Source organism: Diabrotica virgifera, chromosome 6, assembly GCF_917563875.1.
Source record: "Diabrotica virgifera virgifera chromosome 6, PGI_DIABVI_V3a".
In the NCBI taxonomy this organism is placed as follows: domain Eukaryota; kingdom Metazoa; phylum Arthropoda; class Insecta; order Coleoptera; family Chrysomelidae; genus Diabrotica; species Diabrotica virgifera.
This window is the reverse complement of record NC_065448.1, coordinates 82,326,922-82,344,674: the sequence shown is the minus strand read 5'-3', so window position 1 is coordinate 82,344,674 and position 17,753 is coordinate 82,326,922. Positions and strand designations below refer to the sequence as shown.

Genomic DNA, 17,753 nt, shown 5'->3' with positions numbered 1-17,753 from the left:
CTTATTTATAAAATAAAGTAGTCTAATTTTAAATATTTAAGAATTTTTATACAACTAATTTTATGTATTAATTTGCCTAGACGAGATTTAATAATTTGGTTGTAAAAGCTGATATAACCCTTCGCCTTAAATTAACGACATTCACGCTTTTAGAAAGCGCTATTATACTTGACTTGTATGTGTAATAAACGTGTTTAATAAATATTTTTTACAATGATATTGGTTGTTTATGTTCATAAATAATTTCTTGTAATAGAAAAAATATCTTAGAACAAAGTTTATTGTGCATAAATTCACTTTTTATAAATTAAGCTAATACCGAAATACCGGTATTTTTATTATAAATACCGGTATCGAATACCGGACAAAAATCGTTCGGGATCCTGGGATCCCGGTATTGTAAGCCCTAAATATTACGTGGCGCGAAAATGTATTTTCATATTGATGCAAAACAAAATTCTATTTATATTTTAAAATATTTTTCCATAATATTTGCTCTTTGAAGTAAACGCGCCACAAAAGAGTTTCAAAATTCAAACTGTATCAAAGGTACTCTTTTGTGGCGCGTTTACTTCAAAGTTAGCAAATATTATGGAAAAATCTTTTAAAATATAAATAGAATTTTGTTTTGCATCAAAATGAAAATTTATTTTCGCGCCACGTAATATTCATATCAGATCTTTTGTAGCTGGAATATTGTATGCGCCACTCATTTTTACGGCGTTTAGCGGTTTTTTATTCTTGTACATTTTACTTGAGACCGTTCACATGCCAATGCGCGTTTTAATGACTTAAAACGCGCGTTAGCATGTGAACGGTCTCAAGTAAAATGTATGTAGTTGTAATAGCGCGTTATCAAAACGCGCGTTAAGCTCTTATCATAAGAACGGGCTCTAAGACTAGGTATTTATAAAAATTAAAGTATATTTCAGGGACAAAGTCCAAACAAATACTTGCACTAAAAGGAGAGTCTGCAGAGATATGGCTAGAACTTCTGGATGCATTCGAGACTGAACATTCAAATGGCGATTTTTTTGATAAATAATACAAATAAAGTCAAGGAGCTTATGGAAATGGCTTTGATCCTGGCTCATCTTTTGACAAATTTGCTTGCTTATCGCTTTAGTGGAAATAAATTTAGTCAAGAGTAAATAAAATCTGGCACGGAACATGTAGAAACTTATTATCCAGAAGCATTGCCAATTATTATTAATTACCAGGCAAAGTGTGTACCCTTTAACTTTAAACCATATTTATATGTTTTCTAAATATCTACTCGAGAATGTAAGACCATTGGCATGGTGGCGTTCTATGGTCATTGGTCATCCAAAAAAAAAAAAAAAAAACTCTTCTCAGCATACGCTTTAGTCAATTCCAAACTATGTAATCGGCTAAGCAATGTCAAAGCTGCTAAATTGGTTTCTATTTTTAAAGAGCTTAATAATTCTATAAATGATCACGTGGCTGATCAGATTGATGACTTAGATTACAAGCTTACTATGAGACTGAAACAGTTTGAGAAATTTACCCATTGTTCCCATTAATAAATAAATAAATTATATATGTGTTAAGAAGTCTGTGTAATAATATGTATTTGAGATTTTTTTTTCATATTTATGTATGTATTATATAATGAATGTGAATTGTGGATATTATTCATAAAGAAAATGAAAAAAACGCTTGTTTAATTTAAGTGTTTTAAACATGTTTTAAACAAAAACTGTTTTAAACCTAAACAAATGTTTAAAACAGTTGATTAAAACAAACTGTTTAAAACAAAATAACCCTGGGGTAAAGTGGCTATTATACTCAAATATTTATATTACACACAGAATACGAAACAATTGTTTCCTATTCTGTGATATTATAGTTGGTTTTTGTTTTAGGTTATCTGCAGGATGAAAACAAAATGGAAGTTATGCAAAATCTCATGCAAGATTCATCTTACAAAGGAAACGACATCAGCCAAGACACTGAAAAAAACACATTAAACAAAAATATGAATATTGGGACTAGAAAAAGACGATATAAATGTGAAATTTGTTTCAAGCAATTTAGTAGAGCATGTATTTTGAAAATACATTTAAGAAAGCACACTGGGTTAAAACCGTACAAGTGTGGAATTTGTTTTAAGCAATTTAGTCAAAATGTAAATTTAAAAAATCATTTGAGAGTACACACTGGAGAAAAACCATACAAGTGTGAGATTTGTTTTAAGCAGTTTACTACACCAAGTCACTTGAAACCACATTTGAGAGTGCATACTGGGGAAAAACCATACAAGTGTGAGATTTGTTTTAAGCAGTTTAGTGAAGCAGGAAGTTTGAAAAGACATTTAAGAGCGTCTACCAGAGAAACACCTTACAAGTGTGAAATTTGTTTTAAGCAGTTTAGTCAGGCATGTGATTTGAAAACACATCTAAGAGTGCATACTGGAGAAAAACCATACAAGTGTGAAATTTGTTTTAAGCAGTTTACACTTCACTATTTGTTGAAAATACATATGAGAATACATACTGGTGAAAAACCATACAAGTGTGGAATTTGTTTTAAGCAGTTTACTACAGCAACTAATTTGAAACGACATATGCGATTACACACTGGAGGTAAACCTTACAAGTGTCAAATCTGTTTTAAGCAGTTTAGCGAAACAGGTTCCTTAAAAAAACATTTGAGAGTGCACACTGGAGAAAGATCTTACAAGTGTGAAATCTGTTTTAAGCAGTTTAGTTACACATGTTGTTTAAAAGTGCATTTAAGAGTACACACTGGAAAAAAACCATACAACTGTGAAATTTGTTTCAAGCAATTTAGTGAAAGAGGAAATTTGAAGAGACATTTGAGGGTGCATACAGGGTTAAAACCATACAACTGTGAAATTTGTTGTAAGCAATTTAGTAATGCAAGTCATTTGAAAACACATTTGAGAGTGCACACTGGGTTAAAACCATACAAGTGTGGAATTTGTTTTAAGAAATTTAGTCAAGCTGGAACTTTGAAAAATCATTTAAGTGTACACACTGGAGAAAAACCATACAAGTGTGAAATTTGTTTTAAGCAGTTTAGTGAAAAAGGTAGTTTAAAAAAACATTTAAGAGCGCATACCGGAGAAACACCCTACAAGTGTGAAATTTGTTTTAAGCAGTTTAATCAGGCAGGTAGTTTGAAAACACATCTAAGAGTGCACACTGGAGAAAAATCTTACAAGTGTGAAATCTGTTTTAAGCAGTTTAGTCACGCAGGTACTTTAAAAGTGCATGTAAGAGTACACACTGGAGAAAAACCATACAAGTGTGAAATTTGTTTTAAGCAATTTAGTGAAGGAGGTAATTTAAAAAGGCATTTAAGATTGCATACTGGAGAAACACCTTACAAGTCGTAACGATACAGAAACACTTTAATTTTTTTCAAGTGCCATCTGTCGTGTTCATATTGACGATGATATATCGAACTCATTGCCAAGTGCCAACATTGGTCCAAGAAACTTCACCCAAACCAACACGGCGAGCATGAGGCTTCTCTGTGGGTCCTTGTATTCTACTCCTCTGCATTGTCCGTGCATACGGTACAGTATCAGTAAAAAGAAATTAATTTCGATATAATTGCTTTATTTTCAGTAATATTTAGTAATATTTTGTATTTTGACAACGACACCCGATTTGGGCGTCGAAACGTTAATAAAACCATTTTTTAGTAAAATTGTGACTTATTTCTTATTAAAAATAGTTAATTATAAAAATGCCACAAGGAAATAGCTTCAGAGCAACTTTATTTTCTCATTCTATTATGGTTTGTTTTTAAACCAAGAGGAGTGATTCAAATTTACCGCGCTGTAATGCTTGTTTGTAATTGGTTAAACCGCAGGCAAGTTTACTCCACTGTTATAAAATTTTGACACTAATGACATTTATCAAATTTTGACACAATTGGCATTTCATACGTTAATTAAGATATATCGGCGATTTTTTGTATTTTCTGCGTTATTCCTTTAATTTTTAGATTTTTAGAGTTAATTTTAGAACTCTTTAGCCACGTATTAGTATAATATAATATTTATGATTTACCGTCAAAGGCCTATATGATCAACCAAAAAAGAAGATGTATTTGGTAATTATTCTAGTGGCTTCCTTGGGTATGAATCTGTCTTTTTAGTTTACTCCTCCGGGTTAAAAAATCAACCATAGTTATAATCCAGAATCTACATTCTAGTCATTCTGAAGTTACTTTATATAAAAAAATCTGTCTCTGTCGACAGGCAAGTACAAGACTCTATTAAAAAACTTAGCTTGTGGCGTGAAGGCTTCTTCCGGTGCTGTCCTAGGTTATTTAAAGCTCAAGATCTTCGAGAGGCGTCAGCGTAGTTTGATGATGGTTGCCTCTGGAGCTATTTGAATTTTCTTGCACCCATCGGGTGTTTGGTTGGGGAAACTGCTACCTTCTCATGAATCCATGTGGTATTCTGGGAAACAAATCTACAATCTGAGAACAAACTTCGTAGGTTAAGGCTAGGGCCACGCCCTTCTCCTGTGTGCATAGAAGAGAAATCAAGATGTAGATAACCCGCAGCATAAATTTATGAAGTATTATCTACCACCCAAGTCAACAAAACCTTAATATTCCCCACCAGCAGCACAGAAAATTTTAGAGGTGACTTCTAAACCAAAAGATAGACCCAAAATATTTTAATTGAAACACCCCTTAAGAGTAAACAGTAGCGATCAGCAGGTAGCAACAAAATATAACTTCGGGAGATAGTATCATAAACTTTGGCAACAGTGGTAATCTTTGACATTATCTAAGATTAATATTTTGACAATATCATAGTCGCGCTAAATGGAAGTAATAGAAAAAGATCTTATTATTAATAAATAGATATTTATAAAAAATAAACCAAAATGGGTGAAAATTTTGTTAAGATAGGTATTTAGAAAGGTATTTGCATGAAATATCTAATAATAAAACAATATAGTATAGTATAGTTGATCCAAAAGATGGCATAACCCAGACATCCAAAGTGAAAGTTATCCTTCAACACCAAATTGTTCTATATGGTCCACACACAATGTCCAGAAAAAAGTCACACCATTTTGAGCGTCGGGTTTGGGGGGGAAAGGGGGGAGAAATCGGTAAATTCGTAGTTTTTTAAGTTTTTCGCCAATATTTCTAAAACTATGCGGTTTAGCATGAACAACCCTCTATAAAATTTTTCTACATTAAATTTGAAATAAAAAATGCCCTATGCATAATCTTTCTAAAATGAATGATTCCAAAGTTACGGAGGTAGTATAGTATAACTGGTCCAAAAAAAGGCCTAACCCAAACATCCAAAGTAAAAGTTTTCCTCCAACACCAAAATGTTCTATATGGTCCACATATTGTTCAGTAAAAAGTTACACCATTTTGAGCGTCCGGTTTGGGGGGAGGTGGGAGAGAAGCCGGTAAATTAGTAGCTTTTTACGTTTTTCGTCAATATTTCTAAAACTATGCTTTAGCATAAATAATGTTATATACAAAAATATTCTACATGAAATTTAAAACAAAAAATATTCTATACATAATTGTTATAAAATTAACGGTTCCAGAGTTACGGAGGGTGAAAAGTCGAGGTTTTCGATACTTTTTATATTTTTTAGGCAATATTTATGATATAACTATACCAAAAACCCAGACATCCAAAGTGAAAGTTATCCTCCAACACCAAATTGTTCTATATGGTCCACATAATGTTCAGAAAACAGTCACACCATTTTGAGCGTCGGGTTTTGGGGGTAGAGGGGGGAGAAATCTGTAAATATAAAAAGTATCGAAAACCTCCACTTTTCACCCTCCGTAACTCTGGAACCGTTGATTTTATAACAATTATGTATAGAACCTTTTTTGTTTTAAATTTTATGTAGAACATTTTTCTATAGAACATTCCTTACGCTAAAGCATAGTTTTAGAAATATTGACGAAAAACTTAAAAAACTACTAATTTACCGACTTCTCCCCCATCTCCCCCCCAAACCGGACGCTCAAAATGGTGTAACTTTTTACTGAACAGTATGTGGACCATATAGAACAATTTGGTGTTGAAGGAAAACTTTTACTTTGGATGTCTGGGTTAGGTCTTTTTTTGGACCAATTATACTATACTACCTTCGTAACTTTGGAACCGTTCATTTTAGAAGGGTTATGCATAGGGCCTTTTTTATTTCAAATTTAATGTAGAACACTTTTGTGTAGAAGGTTGTTCATGCTAAACCGCTTAGTTTTAGAAATATTGACGAAAAACGTAAAAAACTACGAATTTGCAGATTTCTTCCCCCCCGTCTACCCCAAACCCGACGCTCAAAATGGTGTGACTTTTTTCTGAAAATTATGTGGACCATATAGAACAATTTGGTGTTGGAGGATAACTTTCACTTTGGATGTCTGGGTTTGAGTCTAACTATACCATACTAATAGTAAATAATCATTTTTTGTTGTGAAGCGAAACAAATTTCGAGTTTCGCATATAGGGGAGTGCAATTAGAACGAAAACATGCATTGTTTCGGAATAATTCAAACAAGCTTATGTTTTTATAAAACTTTTTTTGTTAGTTTATATACATGTTAAAGTAAAAAGTTCTACTCGCAGATTTGGCCGCTAATTGTTTAAACAATAACAATTGTTTTGTATAAATAATTTTAAAATTATCGTTAAATTCATCATTTTACTTTGATCAAAATATATTTCTATCTTGTTTTTGGTTATGCTGAATCCGAATATGGCATTACAATTTAAAAATTCTTATACAGAAGCTCTTATACAGTATGTTTGCGTAGTTAGGAGCCACATGGAAAACTTTTTTAGTATCAATTTTACGAAAAAAAAGGTATTTTTCATAAAATACTCTGGATAGTCAAAAATCTAAAACTCAACCATCAGATATTAAATTTTATCAATTTTATACGAGTTATGTCAAAAATATGAATTTCTTTAAAGAGTAAACTACCTTTATATTCCAGAATATAAAAAAAAATGCTATTATGAAAAGTTGTTTGAAATTAAAAACTATATTTTAATATACAATTATATCATTATAATCGAAAAAAAAATTTTTTCTCAAGTTACGAATACTTATCATTATTTTATTACAATTATTGTAACTATTTTATTATCAATTTTACCAAAAAAAGTTATTCTTCATAAAATGCTCTACCTGGTCTAAAATCTAAGATACAACCATCAGATGTCAAACTTTTTCAGTTTTATACGAGGTATGTAAAAACTAAATTTTTCTAAAGAGTTAAGTGCCTTTATTATTCACAATATTTTAATTAGAAGGATGTAATTGAACACTGAAACATATTTTTTAATTCCAAACAACTTTTCTTAATAACAATTTTCGATATTGTGAATTATAAAGTTACTTTACTCTTGAGTGAAATTCATATTTTTTGACATACCACGTATAAAATTAATTAAATTTTATATTTGATGGCTGAATCTTAGATTATATGATGAAGAGTATTTTATAAAGAATAACTTTTTTCGTAAGACTGATAATAAAAAAGTTATCAATAGGTTCCAAGTTACGCAGACATACCATATAAGAGCTAAAAAAATTTTTTTTGTTGAACATTTATTATTGTTGAAGCTTATTATTAAATGTATTTTAGGTAAGTTTTACAGAAAAAAGTTTTGATCACTTTGTATAAACATTTTTTTAGCTGGTAATTTTCGGTTTTTGTATTACATTTTTGTTATCTTTCTTAATTTTCTCAAAAAGAAATAGTGTGTTTCATTTCTAAAGTAAAATAATTTAGTGCATTTTAAAGACTACATCCTTAGCCAAGCCGCACACCAAAGAAACATGAAACGAAAAACATGAAACATGAAACGAAAAACATGTTTCATGAAAAGAAAACACTGCTAAAAAAATCTCAAAGTCCGCCTACTAATGAAACGAGTGTGATTCATGCTCATGACACATTTTTATTTTCGGAGAGTCTCATAAATGGCCGGATATATATTTGTTTAGCAGTGGTTTATTTCCATGAAACGTAATTTACATTTCATGTTTCTTTGATGTGCGGTCGGGCTAAGATTTAAAAAACAACTATAAAACTGTGATAGACCTGTTCAAACTTGAGTAATACCGTCTTAAAGTGGTGTTAATTCTATAAAACTATGAAATTTTCAAAAATTACATTTTTTGAGACGTCGTATCATTTGAACTAAATTTTTGAGATTTTTTTTGAACAAAACATCGTTTAGTAAGTTGTTTGAAAGGTAAGTTGTGCAAAATTGAGAGTTTTATAAGAAAATTTGTATTAGTTACACATTTTTAAATCATTTTTAAACAAAATTCATGTAAGTCTCTCTTTCAACCCACACCGTACTTATGCCATAAATTTTATTTCTTTTTATTATAACCATAAGATAGCTTAATTATTCTGCTTTTATGTCCAATTTTTAAAATTTAATTTGATCGATCCGTTAAAGAATTACATTAAAATAACTCAACCGTGCACTTCGCCATATGCTAGTTTACAGTGCGCCAATGTTTATGAGAAGGGTGACTTTAGCGTTATAAATGAAAAATTATGGAAGCTACAGATTTAATTTTAGAAAAATCTTTATATAAGGTTTTCTTTGTGAAATTTTCTGAATTTTTCAATGATCTAATTCAGTTTTTTCTAAAATTTATATTTTCGGAGTTATTTAAAAAATATCTAATTTCGCAGTTCATTTGTTTATTAAAAAAGGAAGCACCCACTTCTCCAGTAGAACTTTTTGATATGTTGTTTATTAAACATTTCTTAATGAAATTACAAAAAGTTCTATCTTGTTTGATTTTTCCCGAAGTGAAAATTTATATGCACTCCCCTAATAATTTTGGCACGGTTTTTAATGGACTTTTTCTTGGAAGATTTCACTTTATTTTTCGTTTGATTTACTTTTTCCATTTTGTTAAACTATTGATAATATTTTTAAAATAAAAAATCCTCCTAAAACTTTATATACTCGCATTAGAATTCGAAATATTTTTACGTAAAATATACTTACCTACCTACATATAACTAAAACTCACAATTAACAACAATCTATTCTTTCAAAGAGGCCAACAACTCATACAACAACAAATATATAATAAATTAACTATCAATAAACACTACTTTTCTATGAAACAACAATAACGAATTCTTAAATTAACACACTACTGCACTGAACAGATATCGATAAAGACGACAGAACAGATTAGAGAAAATCTGACGCAGGTTTGTCAAAATGACAGTGATCATTTCTCTATGTTGCCTAATTAGTTATTTAGTTATAATATGTTCGATTTCTTGTTAGAAATAAAAAATTTTAGTAGTTCCAACATTACACAAAATTTAGGCATGGGATAAAAAAGTTTATTTGAAGAAAGTTTATTCGGCTCTGTACCGCCATTCTTTATTATATTACGAATATGTGTGTCTCGACAAAATATTCAAAATTAGAGCCGCAATCTTGGAACGCGTTTGTTGCTACCTGTTGATCGCTACTGTAGCCTCTTAATTATAAAATACAATTAAATAAATAAATAAAAATAAATTAATTTAATTCCACATATTTCTATAAACAACGAATTTTAAACTACTAAATTAAACTTGAAAATAATTATTATTTAACATAACTGCTGATGCTGACGAATTAGCGTCACGGAAAATAAATACATAAATACCGCAAAGTTATGTTCTTATTGGATTAATCAAATTTACAATACAAATAGGTAAATTTAATATAAATACAGGGTGAGTCATGAGGAACTGTACATACTCCTACCTCGTATAGAGGCTTCTATGGGGAATAACAAATGACCATTAAAAAGTGTCTGCTCCGATTGTTTAATAATATACAGGGCGAGTTTCGCATTTTGACAGAAATTTGTATTCGTCATAATTTTTGAACGGTCAGGTCGATGTGTCTCTTATTTTGGTCAATCGTTACACTATTTTCACCTAATCAACTGATTTATTCAAACTAGAAAAAAATCAGGTCCGGCTTTAAAAAAATTAGTTCGTTTGGGTCTTAGAAAAAATTTCACCCTGTATAGGCTTTTTGAAAACTCTAATATGAATTTTACAAATTAGACAAATAGGCCATTAAAATGGCATATTTATTTTTTTCCCCACACGATTACTTAATTTTTTATAAAAAAATCAATGTTGACTATGAATAATTAAAAGTTTGGTAAAATGAACCATATATTTAAAAAAATTAACTTTTATTACAAAAACAATTTTTTTTTAACAAATATTTAATTTATGTTACCACCCAATCAACTGATTTATTCAAACTAGAAAAAATCGGCCCCGGATTTAAAAAATTAGTTCGTTTTGGTCTTAGAAAAATTTTACCCTGTATACGCCTTTTGAAAACTCTAATATTATGAATTTTACAAATTAGACAAATAGGCAATTAAAATGGCATATTTATTTTTTTCCCACACGATTACTTAATTTTTTATAAAAAAAAATCAAATTTGACTATGAATAATTAAAAGTTTGGTAAAGTGAACCATAGATTAAAAAAAAAAGAATGTGTGTGTACTTTGTACGCACGTAAGAAGTTATACTTCTATTATAATATAATTTCAACGAAATAAATATACGTACTTAACAGTTACAATACAAAAAATTAACAATAATTACCAAAAATGAACCAAAACTTAACAATGCCAAATATTAAAAAAAAAAGAAAAAAGTATGAATCGTCCGGGATTTGAACCCGCAATCTCGCGATTTTTTGATCTCTGGTCCAATGCTCTACCAACAAGGCCATCAAGCCGCATGCTACTTACCTTTCAGATATACATAATTATACATCACGGTGACAAGTGAAATATAAAAATAGATGTTTTATTATTTTACTCCCAAGGAAGACAAATCCAAAGACACAAAATTATAATAAAAAACCTTTTAAACCACCTTTTTCAAATTGCGCAAGTTGTATTATTAATATTAATGTTAATAAATGAAATATAAATATTTTGACGTTTCACAACTTGACAATTCACTTTTAACTGCAGTGCTTTAAAATTTTTAAAGCACTAGTGCCTTAAAGTAGCATTTTTAACGCTCGTATGGAGTCCTAAAAATTACATTTTTAACACGTTTGTAGAAAAATATATTTAAAAACACTAATATATTCTTTCCACACCTTTTCTGGACTGATACATACATAAATTAAAACATTTTGAAGTATAACTTCAAAAATATATGAAAACTATTTAAAAAGGCAGTATAACTATTAACTAACCTTTGTTGTTTCCCTTCCCACAAATTTTAAAACGCAACAACCATACATAACCAAACCGTCAACCGTCCAAACCACAGCTGCGCTACAGCTGCCATATTGGATAATTTTTGACATGTCATTTGAACATCAAATCAGAACAAAGTTATAATGCGCATGCGCCCGGATCGTAGGTTTTGACATATAAAAATTCACCCTCATATCGCGCGAAAAGAAGTATAACTTCAAAAAGTAACTTTTAATTCAAAAAAAATTTTTTTTGAATAAATATTTAATTTATGTTACCACCCAATCAACTGATTTATTCAAACTAGAAAAAAATCAGCCCCGGATTTAAAAAATTAGTTCGTTTTGGTCTTAGAAAAATTTTTAACCTGTATACGCTTTTTGAAAACCTAATATGAATTTTACAAATTAGACAAATAGGCAATTAAAGTGGCATATTTATTTATTCCCCCACACGATTACTTAATTTTTTATTAAAAAATAAAATTTGTCAAAATCGGAATTTTAACCTAAAAATGAAAAAAAAATGAAATCACGGTTTAACTCGCTACAACTCTGTTCCATTTTAATATTTTTTTTTCTGAAATTTTTACAGCACATATCTCTTACCATTGTGAAGAATATACAAATTGTTGTAGACTTTCAGTCTTTTCGTAAAAATTATGAATTTTTAAAAATAAAAGCTGCAGATTCGTGAACTGCAAAGTTAAATCGCAAAGATTAAGTGAAAAAATTTAAAAAATTTATCTATTTGATCAAGTCTATCTTAAACTATAGAGTCCAAAGAGAAGTGTTATGGGGAGTTTTAGATCTAGACATGTTATAGAAAAAAAATTGTGAAACTTTTAATTTTAAGAATAACGTTGTTTATTTTTTTTATTTTTATGGTAAAATTGCGATTTTGACAAATTTGATTTTTTAATAAAAAATTAAGTAATCGTGATAGTAATTAATTAAGTAATCGAGTATTTGTCTAATTTGTAAAATTCACATTAGAGATTTCAAAAAGCGTATACAGGGTGAAATTTTTTCTAAGACCCAAACGAACTAATTATTTAAAGCCGGACCTATTTTTTTCTAGTTTGAATAAATCAGTTGATTGGGTGGTAACATAAATTAAATATTTGTTTAAAAAAATAATTTTTGTAATAAAAGGTAATTTTTTTAAATCTATGGTTCATTGTACCAAACTTTTAATTCATAGTCAAATTTGATTTTTTTTATAAAAAATTAAGCAATTCGTCTAATTTGTAAAATTCATATTAGAGTTTTTAAAAAGCGTATACAGGGTGAAATTTTTTCTAATAAATAGTGTAACGATTGACCAAAATAAGAGACATATCGATCTGACCGTTCAAAAATTATGACGAATACAACTTTCTGTCAAAATGCGAAACTCGCCCTGTATATTATTAAACGATGGGAGCAGACACTTTTTAATAGTCATTTGTTGCCCATATACGAGGTAGGAGCATGTACAGTTCCTCATGACTCACCCTGTATATTCTGCAAATTCGAGTTGTCAATTAATAGAAATATGATCCGAAAACTAAACGATAAAACCACAAAAACAACTTACCAATTAGGTCTGTATTTAATAGATTTTACCTACTTGCGGAGTTTATAGAAATGAACCAAAAAGGGACCAGCTTTTTATTTATGAGAGTAAAAGAAATTAACTGAAGGTCAGTATTAGCTGATAATGAAGCAGAAATTCTCATTCAGACTAGACAAACTTCGAACGTTTTAAAATTACAAAAAATTAATGACTTGATAAATAATTTTGCCTCGGAATAAAATATCTAGAAATAATTACTGGAAATAATTAAACGGTTTAAAATGAAAATGACAATAATATTTTCTAAATAAATACTTTTCGAGATAATGGAAATAACTTTTGTAATTTAAATCGGGCACCACTAACTTCATTATAAAATTGAAAATATATATACAGGGTGGACAAAAGAGTATAAATGGGCCGACTAATAAATATTTGCTAAAAATGAAAATCAGCAGCTAACCTGAGAGGACCTCTAAATACAGAGTGGGTCTTATGAAAATAAATTATAAAAAGTAGCGGTTAAAAAGGGTTCAAGGCAGGTTTTGTTTATATTCGATTCAGAGTTGGACTACCATCTCCATATAGCAACTATTTCAGCATCCTTATGCATCATCAGTGAAGATTATGCAGTCACAACTCTGAAGGGAATATAAACATTCTGCCCCTTTTAAGGCAAAACATCGCGATGCAATGAACCCACCTTTTGAGACGCAAATCAGCGACATCTCTCGTATTACGAGGAAAACAACGAAAAGCCCCAGATACAAAGTTTACTACTTTTTAAACAATTAGAATAATTGAAATAAAAATATAATAAACAATATTTTAAATCTAAGACTTTTCGTTAATAAACTGCTTTCTGGCTGCATCCCATATCTCCGGATTTTACAATATATAATCACGTAGAGACGACGAAAATAGGAGAAAGCAAATAGAGGACACTTAGGCCACGCATTTACCTTCTCTTCGTCTAGGAAAAGGACCGAAAGACAGTTTCTAAATACTCAAAAACTGAGTAAAATGAAAAAGATTAAAAAGGGTTCAAGGCAGGTTTTGTTTATATTCGATTCAGAGTTGGACTACCATCTCCATATAGCAACTATTTCAGCATCCTTATGCATCATCAGTGAAGATTATGCAGTCACAACTCTGAAGGGAATATAAACATTCTGCCCCTTTTAAGGCAAAACATCGCGATGCAATGAACCCACCTTTTGAGACGCAAATCAGAGACATCTGTCGTATTACGAGGGAAACAACGAAAAGCCCCAGATACAAAGTTTACTACTTTTTAAACAATTAGAATAATTGAAATAAAAATATAATAAACAATATTTTAAATCTAAGACTTTTCGTTAATAAACTGCTTTCTGGCTGCATCCCATATCTCCGGATTTTACAATATATAATCACGTAGAGACGACGAAAATAGGAGAAAGCAAATAGAGGACACTTAGGCCACGCATTTACCTTCTCTTCGTCTAGGAAAAGGACCGAAAGACAGTTTCTAAATACTCAAAAACTGAGTAAAATGAAAAAGATTAAAAAGGGTTCAAGGCAGGTTTTGTTTATATTCGATTCAGAGTTGGACTACCATCTCCATATAGCAACTATTTCAGCATCCTTATGCATCATCAGTGAAGATTATACAGTCACAACTCTGAAGGGAATATAAACATTCTGCCCCTTTTAAGGCAAAACATCGCGATGCAATGAACCCACCTTTTGAGACGCAAATCAGCGACATCTCTCGTATTACGAGGAAAACAACGAAAAGCCCCAGATACAAAGTTTACTACTTTTTAAACAATTAGAGTAATTGAAATAAAATTATAATAAACAATATTTTAAATCTAAGACTTTTCGTTAATAAACTGCTTTCTGGCTGCATCCCATATCTCCGGATTTACGAGAGATGTCGCTGATTTGCGTCTCAAAAGGTGGGTTCATTGCATCGCGATGTTTTGCCTTAAAAGGGGCAGAATGTTTATATTCCCTTCAGAGTTGTGACTGCACAATCTTCACTGATGATGCATAAGGATGCTGAAATAGTTGCTATATGGAGATGGTAGTCCAACTCTGAATCGAATATAAACAAAACCTGCCTTGAACCCTTTTTAATCTTTTTCATTTTACTCAGTTTTTGAGTATTTAGAAACTGTCTTTCGGTCCTTTTCCTAGACGAAGAGAAGGTAAATGCGTGGCCTAAGTGTCCTCTATTTGCTTTCTCCTATTTTCGTCGTCTCTACGTGATTATATATTGTAAAATCCGGAGATATGGGATGCAACCAGAAAGCAGTTTATTAACGAAAAGTCTTAGATTTAAAATATTGTTTATTATATTTTTATTTCAATTATTCTAATTGTTTAAAAAGTAGTAAACTTTGTATCTAGGGCTTTTCGTTGTTTTCCTCGTAATACGAGAGATGTCGCTGATTTGCGTCTCAAAAGGTGGGTTCATTGCATCGCGATGTTTTGCCTTAAAAGGGGCAGAATGTTTATATTCCCTTCAGAGTTGTGACTGCATAATCTTCACTGATGATGCATAAGGATGCTGAAATAGTTGCTATATGGAGATGGTAGTCCAACTCTGAATCGAATATAAACAAAACCTGCCTTGAACCCTTTTTAATCTTTTTCATTTTACTCAGTTTTTGAGTATTTAGAAACTGTCTTTCGGTCCTTTTCCTAGACGAAGAGAAGGTAAATGCGTGGCCTAAGTGTCCTCTATTTGCTTTCTCCTATTTTCGTCGTCTCTACGTGATTACATATTGTAAAATCCGGAGATATGGGATGCAGCCAGAAAGCAGTTTATTAACGAAAAGTCTTAGATTTAAAATATTGTTTATTATATTTTTATTTCAATTATTCTAATTGTTTAAAAAGTAGTAAACTTTGTATCTGGGGCTTTTCGTTGTTTTCCTCGTAAAAAGTAGCGGGTTTGCACGCTACACATCTCACTAAGAGACCAGAAAAGATCTTGTCTCACCCTGTATTAAAGAACGGCGCTCCGTTCCCACAATCATTGCGATACAAGTTTCAAGTCTGTTTATAATATTGAAAAGCACTTATGAGTATGTGTTTAAATAATCGCAGAGATCGTAGGAAGAAATGAAAATTTATGATTAGGCCATATGACCTGCTTAGGTATATTTTAAGTTCTTTATTTCGCTAAAACAAACGCTTGTTTTATTTCATGGAAAATAAAATAATAATAAACAGTTACTAATGGAATTAGATCATTTAGATTGGTATGGGTGGTTCGCAAAAATAAGCTGCATATTGTGTAACTCGCTTTTTTCTTGCAAGTTTTTTACGTACTATGTCTTAAATAATTGTTGCCAAAGTTAAACTCTACAATAGATTAATTTACGCCACTTAAAATTAATTTTAGAAATAGTATTTTTACAAGCATTATATGTAATTTTAATGTCAAAATATCAACTCCGAGGCCGTAACCCGCCTTGTTTTTTGATCTGTTTTATAGTATTAAACACTGCAAAGTTACAAAAGGGCAGGGCCTCGATTTTTGACTCTTCGTTTCGTTATCGAACGTATTCGCTTCGTATCTAACAGATACGAAGCGAAGGGTCAAAAATCGAGGCCCAGATTATTTTAGCAATAATTAATTAAAAACCCAATTTAATTTAAATTTATCAAATTAATAACTTTTATTTTTAAAATTAAACCATAAAAATCTATTACCAAAAACTGTAACCAACTTTGTACATCAACACCGAAGCCTCATGAAAATATATGAAAATTTAGACCAAACTGCACTATACTGTATGCCAGGCAGCTTGGCAAGAGATCATCGCTTCAGTCTAACCCAAATTGTGGAAGAAAGTGGACGAACATGATATCGTTAAGCGATAGAAAAATTTTTAAGGTGTCTTAAGCTAAGCGTATGTTTTTATACAGTCAACATCGAAGCCTTCGTAAAAACTTAATTTTGCTAATTTTTTAATACATGTTTTTCTTCTAAGTATGGGCTATGAAGTTTTTTGACACCCGATGAATAAAGCAGATTTAATTATTTTTAATATTTGTAGAAAGTAGAATTAAAAATGTATGAAATCATCAACACCGAGACAATCAACTCCGAAGCCCAGTAGTGCCTCGGAGTTGACGAACGTGCCTCGGAGTTGTTGAAAGTGTGAGTGGTTATTCTTAAACTAAAAAAAACTCGTGGGAGTGCCGACAGAAGTGAAAACTTCTTACGAAGCAAGCACTTTCAGGTACACAATCTATCCCTCCTCCAACCATTATAACTTCGGTCGAACTTATAGGCAATTCAACCTATAGTATAGAAATTACTAATATTCTTTTTCTCATGATCATCTTTCAGTGCGTCACAGTTTTTCGATTTCTCTCTAACGCATTAAATTGTATGTGACAGAAAAAAAGGCACGTCTGGGAATACTTCGGTAATTATTCTAGTTCGGTGATTATTCTAGTTGTCGATAGATGGCGCCATAATCAAAAAAGAATTATTTATTAAATAAAATAATAATATTATCAATATAATCTGTACAATTTATAAGACTATACAAATGAAAGAAAATACTATTTTATAAATGCAATAGACACAATTGATTTGGTTTTATTCCAAATTGAAAATAAAATTTGACAACTGTCAGATTTAACTAAAATGTCACGTTAGAATAAATGTCATAAATATGTATTATCACGGACTTACCTTTTTTTCTATAATTTGTGACGCACTGAAAAATGTTCATGAAAAGGAGAATATCTGCTGTGTCGATAACGATCGCGAGTTCAATGCTTTTTCCCCATCCAAGGAGAATAATTAATATACCTACATTATATACCCATTGGGTGCATCCTATACTATTTACATATACAGTGTGTCCACGGATGGGGTGCCCAAGAGGAAAAACTTTTTTATTTTCAATT

General features: G+C 30.7%; 1 protein-coding gene across 1 annotated transcript in view; it reads left to right on the top strand.

The window, feature by feature from the left end:
- LOC126886498 (zinc finger protein 227-like) overlaps positions 1 to 4,490 on the top strand; it is a 56,644-nt gene extending 52,154 nt beyond the window's left edge. Inside the window, exon 3 of the mRNA XM_050653449.1 lies at positions 1,887 to 4,490. Coding sequence (XP_050509406.1) covers positions 1,887 to 3,382 — 1,496 coding nt within the window. The 3' untranslated portion in view covers positions 3,383 to 4,490. The remainder of the gene's footprint in view (positions 1 to 1,886) is intronic.
- Positions 4,491 to 17,753: the final 13,263 nt, after the last annotated feature.